This window comes from Ursus arctos, unplaced genomic scaffold (assembly GCF_023065955.2).
Source record: "Ursus arctos isolate Adak ecotype North America unplaced genomic scaffold, UrsArc2.0 scaffold_14, whole genome shotgun sequence".
Lineage (NCBI taxonomy): Eukaryota > Metazoa > Chordata > Mammalia > Carnivora > Ursidae > Ursus > Ursus arctos.
This window is the reverse complement of record NW_026622808.1, coordinates 18,730,796-18,737,608: the sequence shown is the minus strand read 5'-3', so window position 1 is coordinate 18,737,608 and position 6,813 is coordinate 18,730,796. Positions and strand designations below refer to the sequence as shown.

General features: G+C 43.7%; 1 protein-coding gene across 1 annotated transcript; it reads left to right on the top strand.

The window, feature by feature from the left end:
* Positions 1-253: 253 nt before the first annotated feature.
* LOC125283751 (zinc finger protein 177-like) lies at positions 254-6,423 on the top strand. Its single transcript, XM_048226624.2, has 4 exons — positions 254-328; positions 954-1,092; positions 2,705-2,785; positions 3,724-6,423. The coding sequence occupies exons 1-4, from the start codon at positions 296-298 to the stop codon at positions 3,753-3,755; spliced, it is 285 nt and encodes a 94-aa protein (XP_048082581.2). The 5' UTR covers positions 254-295; the 3' UTR covers positions 3,756-6,423.
* Positions 6,424-6,813: the final 390 nt, after the last annotated feature.

Below are 6,813 nucleotides of genomic sequence, written 5' to 3'. Positions count from 1 at the left end.
ACCTCTCTGAACTTGAGTGCCCTCAACAGTCATAGGATTTTGCTAGTTTTCCTCACAGGCAGCAAGGCCCACAGGCCTCTTTCCTGGCTGTGAGAGACAAGACTCCTGTGGCCTTTTAGGAGTGCATGCAGGCATTTGCTTTGTTTTCATGGGGGGGGTCATGGGTCAAATGATGCAGCCTCCAGGCATGTGCTGGCTGGAGTCTAGAGCATATCCTGCCTCTCACATCCCCCCTCTTGTCCTCTAGCTGTGCCTGCCCAAGACTACCTGTCTCCAGGGAGGGAATGTGGAAGTGATGACACCGGGGTTGCTGACAATCTGGTTACAGGTAATCAGAAATCACCCTCTTTCCAATGGGACGTGTCCCTCCCTGAGGTTGGCTGTGTCTCCTTCTGGTGGCCTGAAGCCTTCTAATCTGACCAGGACTTGTCTCCGTACTTCCTCAGGACCCTTAGCCTCTAATGAATGGTGGCTAAGGGACTTCCCAGAGAATGCTCAGTGTTTGTGAATGTTTTTCATGCCTTGTTCATATTAGCTCAGTAGTCACCTCAGAGCTGTGGCAGAAAACCAAGAAAGGCTATGAGATGACTTTGTCTTAGGAATTCATGGAGACATCATTCGTTCATTTACTAAGTATTTGTCCCAGGCCGCCATGAGCTCAGGGCTGTGTGTAATCTCACCTAGGGGGCCCAGGCTGGATGAGTTCACAGACTAGTTGCAGAGAGAAAAGTTCAACCACTTGTTGAAGAGCTAATCTATGAGGCTAGAGAAGACTGCTGAGGATGTGTGAATGGAGAGAGATGAAGCGTGGAACCCCTCCCCCCCCACCCCCACCCCCCACGTGTGAATTTCCCACTCCTTGGCCTTCTGGTGCCATCCTCCTCACACCCTGCCTTCCTGGGACGCTGATGGAGATGAGCGTTGCCTGAGCCTGAATGTGTGTGATGTTTCAGGATTCAGTGACCTTTGAGGAGGTGGCGGTGGACTTCTCCCGGGAGGAGTCGGCATCCCTGGACCCTGCTCAAAAAATCCTGTACAGAGACCTGATGCTGGAGAACTACAGGAACCTCCGTCAGCCTCACATCGTCATTGGTACATTTCTGCTGTGAATATTTTTTTTAACGATTTTATTTATTTATTTGAGAGAGCGAGAGAAAGTGGGGTGAGGGGCAGAGGGAGAAGCAGACTCCCCAGTGAGCAGGGAGCCCGATGCGGGACTCAGTCCCAGGACTTCAGGATCGTGACCTGAGCCAAAGTCAGGCGCTCAACTGACTGAGCCACCCAGGCGCCCTGCTGCAAATATTTCTGGAGCACCTGTTACATTCCAGGAGCTGTTCTTGGTCTTGGGAAAAGAGCAGTGAGGAAGGAGATGAGGCCCACTCTTGAGGAGCAACAGTGTAGAGCAGGAGTGGCCACACTTTTCTTTTAGAGGCCAGAGAGGAAGTGTTTTCGGCATAGCGCGCCATAGAGTTTCTGTTGCAACTACGAAACGCTGCTAGTATCGTGCCCAGTGTAGTGTGGTGTGTCAACAAATAGAGCTGTGTTCCAGTAAAAGTTTATTTACAAAAGCACGTGGCTAGCTCCGGGCTCTAGTTCCTAATCCCTAGCCTAGCATCTTCCCCTTGAGAGTGAAGATTCATCTTTATGCCGACTTTATTTCCTTCATGATTAGAAGCTTTGGTGTTCGTGAAGTGTGTCTCTGAGCTTGGGGCTGAGGATCCCCAGTCCCTATAGGGCATGATGTGAGGTGGTTTGTTGGGGTCCTGGGTACCGACACCCCATTGCTCGTGGGGTCACACATGCCTTTCCTCTGAAAGTGTTGGCCCCGCTCTAAGGGGAAGTTGCCTTTTCATCCCTGCGCATCCCCCCGATGCGTCTTTCCCTGTGTACACGTGTCATTTCCATAAACCCGACCTGCTCACCTAGGTGGAGCAGGAGGAGCTGGGGACCAAGAAAAGGACACTTCTGATTCTCTAAGAAACCAGTACAGGTGAGCCCCAGGCAAAAGGAACTCCATTCAGGGAATTTCTAAAATGTCATGATTCTTTTAAAAATTGAGGGATAGTTGATGCACAGTGTTACATTAGTTTCAGGTGTACAACATAGGGATTCGACAACAAGTTTTTATGTTATGCTCTGCTCCCCACAAGTGTAGCTACCCTCTGTCACCATACACTGCCATTACAATGCCATTTAAAATGTTATCTCGTCTGAGAAATCATCTCAGGCCACTTGGGATGGCTTCCCTTCCTCTCCTTCTTCCTGTTCTCCCCAGCTTTCTTTTGTTCCCAGAGAAAGCTCTGTCCCGCTTCCTTTTTTTCTGAACATTTCCACTTTTGTAAATAAAGTTTTATTGGAACATGGCCCCACCTGTTGGTTTGTTCATTTTTCTGCTGTCCCCAAACTTTGATAGTGCCCTCTATCAGACTGTTAACACCCATCTCATTCTTGACCAAATCATTTCTTAGCATTTCCATCCCTTGTTTCTGTCACTATCAAATTCTTCATCTTGCTGAAATCCTTAAAGTCTGTCCAACTGCTGGGGCATTCTTTCCTGTCACATTGACTTCTCATATTTAGGGTCAGTCTATGAAAAAAAGCTATATGGGTCTGGCTCTTTGTTTTTGTTTTTAATTACCTTTGTCTCATCATTTATTTCTCTAAGAACTTAAATCTTTGTCCTCCTCTCCCCCATTAATTTCAGATCAAAAGTTTCAACTTAAAATCAAAAGACCACTACAAAGCAGAATAAAGTCTGGAAAAAACACCTACTGTCAGGAAAATGGTAAGGCTCATGAGGGCACATTGCCGGTTCTCCGCAGAAGTCGAGGATTGCTGTCTTAGAAGAAGGGCACAACCACCAGGGGGAGACACTTGGGTCCAGTGACCTTCACCCAAAAGAAGTTGTTTCTCAGGGGAGAGCCTCTGAGTATCATGAATTTGGGGAACATTCTAAACCAATTTCAGTATTTATTTATGGAGAGTTGCCATAAGTAAGCAGATCCATTAATATGACTTAGTCCATGTTGACATATAATTCAGTTTTTGTTTAAGTAATTATCAAGAAAAATCTACATAAGCAGCTTTATGAATGTCATGACTATGATGGGACCTTGTGGCAGAGCATTCACCTTACTTAAAATTCGAAAGAACTCAAATAGGGCAGGAGTGGTACATGTGCTCTGAAAATGGTAGTAACTTCTCAAGTAGTTTTTTGCTTTTTTTATAGTGCAGACTTTTTTTTTTTATTAAAGATTTTATTTATTTATTTGACAGAGATAGAGACAGCCAGAGAGAGAGGGAACACAAGCAGGGGGAGTGGGAGAGGAAGAAGCAGACTCATAGTGGAGGAGCCTGATGTGGGGCTCGATCCCGTAACGCCGGGATCACGCCCTGAGCCGAAGGCAGATGCTTAACCGCTGTGCCACCCAGGCGCCCCTGCAGACTTTTTTTTTAAGGTTTTATTTATTTATTTGTCAGAGACAGAGAGAGAACACAAAGGGGAGTGGCAGGCAGAGGGAGAAACAGGCTCCCCACTGAGCAAGGAGGCCAATGTGGGACTCGATCCCAGGACCCTGGGATCATGACCTGAGCCAAAGGCAGATGATTAACAGATTGAGCCACCCAGGCATCCCTAGCGCAAACTGGGGGGGCTAGGGGAAACCCCATGAGTCCAGTGAAAGTGAGAAAGCCTTCAGTTATCGCTTATCCCTTAACCAACAGATGCTAACTCAACCCAGAGAGAAACCCCATGAATACAGTTTGTGTGGAAAAACCATCAGAAGCAATTATAACCTTGCTTGGCCCAAGAGAAATTACACAGGAGAAAAATGAAATGAATGTAAAGAATGTGGGAGAGTGTTTAGTTATCTTTCATCCCTTTGGACCCATGTGTGAGCTCATGCTGGCAAGAAACCCTATGAATGTTTTCAGTGTGGGAAACCTTTTGGTCCTCACTCATCCTTTATGGCACATGTGTGAATCCACACTGGAGAGAAACTATGAGTTTCACCAATGTGGGAAAGTCTTCAGATCCAGCCTGAGCCTTGCTGTACTCAAGAGGATACACAATTGGGAGAAGCTGTATAAATGCAATGACTGTGGAAAGACTTCATCAGGAGCAGGAACCTGACTGTGCATAAGAGAGTGAACACCAGGGAGGGACTGTCTGTGTGATGATTGTGGCAGAACCTTTAGCAGGAAATTCCATCTGATGGCACACATGAGAACCCACAATGGGAAGAAGCTTTCCCATTGCAGCAATCATGGAAAAGCCTTCAATAGGAGCTCTAACCTGACTGCTCGCAAGAGGGTACGTACAGGGGAGATTTACCGGTGCAGCTACTGTAGGAAACTTCAGTAGTCACCCATCCCATAGGAAACATGTGAGTACTCACAGTGGAGAGAAGCCCTAGGATTGGAAGCACAGGAGAAAGCCCCATCGATCTCACGTGTGAGCAACTCTGTGAATATCGTTAGTCTGAGAAAGCCTTCCATGGGGACTTCAGTTCCTGCACAAAGAAATTCAGCGTGGGAGAGAAACCTTATGAGTGTTATAAATACGGGACTGCTTTCATCAAGGTCTTATCCTCAAAATGGAAGTCTAACTCATTTAGTTTTCAGATCGTGTTTGTGAATAAAAGCATTTAAGGCCATAGATAACCTCTAAATATCCCTTTAGCTACATTACATGGGTTTTGACCTAAGGCATTTTTATTTTGGTTTAATTCTAAATATTTCTGTTAGATGTATTTTAACTCACCATGTCGCTTTCCTTTTTGAGCCTGTCAAAATACGACTTCATTTAAATTTCACCTGAACTCTCTCCTTCCCCCAGATTTTATAATTTTCATAGGTCTTTGTTTGGTAGGATACCCATGGTTCCTTAGGTGTGTGGTCTCCCTTGTTGCAATGAGCTGGTAAACCTGACTTTGTTAGACGATAGGTTTTGTCCCTGGTGGTCTTTGGCTGATTGTGTTGGGACAATAACACGCAGTCGTAAATATGTTCTACTGTCTCGTCATCTAAAATGTTTCTAAAGAGTCCTTCTGAAATGTCTTCTAAAATATTCTTCTATCCATTATTGACTTTTTTATATGTGATGGCAGGAGGGGTCCAATGTAATTTTCTCCCTGGTAGATAACCAGTTTCCCTAGAACTCTAATCTGAAAGTCCGCTCCCGTTTTTAAGTTTCTGCGTGCATGTTTTTATGTTTCTGGGCCTTCCATTCTGTTATAATCAAATTTGTTAATTCTGTATCAATATAGCACCATCTTTAATCACTTTATATTTTTTAACATCTGAGAGACAGATCCCTACAACTTGTTCTTCAGGAGTAGCTTCTGTCTTCTGTGCCTTTCATTTCTTCATATGTATTTTACAATAAGCTTGCACAATTCCACAAAAAATCCTATTGGTATCATGTCTGGCATCCATTAGATCAGTACTAGTAGAATTGTTGTTAAATCTTTCAGGCCTTAAACTCAATATCTTCATTTATTTAGTCATTCTCTAATGTCTTTCAGTAAAGTTTTACATATTTTATAAATATACATATATATTTAAAATGTTATTATTTTCTTAAACATATGAAGTGTGGACATTGGCTTCTTAGTATCTAAAAAAAACCATTTATATTGACAAGCATGGGTCTTGAGGGAAAAGAGGGACCACAAAAAAGCAGCCTCCGGCATTTAGGGAACACGCGTTGCTGGTGGGATTGTAAAACGATGTGTGGTCATTTTGAAGAAGTTTGGCAATTTCTTAAAATAAATTTGCCATTTGACCCCCAAGAGAAATAAAAAGATATGTCCACACAAAAACTTGCCCACAAATGTTCATAGCATGTTTCATAATAGCCGAAAGAGGAAACCCTGAAAGTCCATCAACTGGAGAATAAGTAAATAAAATCTAGCTATCCGCACAACACAATATTTGGCAATGCAAAGAAATGAAGTTCTGATACATGCTACAACATGAATGAACTTTGAAAACATTATGCTCAGTGAAAGAAACCAGTCACAAAGGACTGCATACTGTATGATTTCATTTATATGAAATATCCAGAATAGGGAAAGCCATAGAGACAGATACTAGCTTCGTGTTTGCCTGGGTTGGGGGTGGGAACCTGATTAAACAGGCATGAAGGATCTTGTTGGGTTGATAGTAATGTTCTAAAACCGGTTTGTGCTGATAGTTGCTCAACTGTGTTCACTAAAAATCATTTGAATTGTACATTTAAAATGGTTGAGTTTTGGGGCGCCTGGGTGGCACAGCGGTTAAGCGTCTGCCTTCGGCTCAGGGCGTGATCCCAGCGTTGTGGGATCGAGCCCCACATCAGGCTCCTCCATGAGCCTGCTTCTTCCTCTCCCACTCCCCCTGCTGTGTTCCCTCTCTCGCTGGCTGTCTCTATCTCTGTCAAATAAATAAATAAATAAAATCTTTAAAAAAAATAAAATGGTTGAGTTTTATGGTATGTGAAGTGTATCTCACTAAAGCTGTTATAAAAGATTCCATTGTGCATTCATTTTGATAAATGGAGCTACTGTCTCCACTGTGGTAGGATATGTCAATAATACTTAGCTTTGAAGTCATTGTGGCAATAGTGGTGTTCCTTGTAGGGGACAATAGCATGATCTTTTCTCAAATGATGTGTGAGTTCAATTGAGGAATCCTTTTTGGAGTAGATGCATGACTGTAGAGTATGACCCTCTTTAGCTCATTTATGGGGATTCAGGTGAGGTATTTATTTAGCTTGAAGATGTCATCTTTTTCAGAGTCTTCCCCCTTTTACTCAGTAGTTTCAATGCCACA

Bases quoted from the DNA above. Each gene is read 5' to 3' on its own strand.
- LOC125283751 (XM_048226624.2), top strand. From the start codon at position 296: ATGACACCGGGGTTGCTGACAATCTGGTTACAG. The intron at 329-953 runs GTAATCAGAAAT...GTGATGTTTCAG, and splicing joins TGCTGACAATCTGGTTACAG to GATTCAGTGACCTTTGAGGA. The intron at 2,786-3,723 runs GTAAGGCTCATG...CTTAACCAACAG, and splicing joins CACCTACTGTCAGGAAAATG to ATGCTAACTCAACCCAGAGA.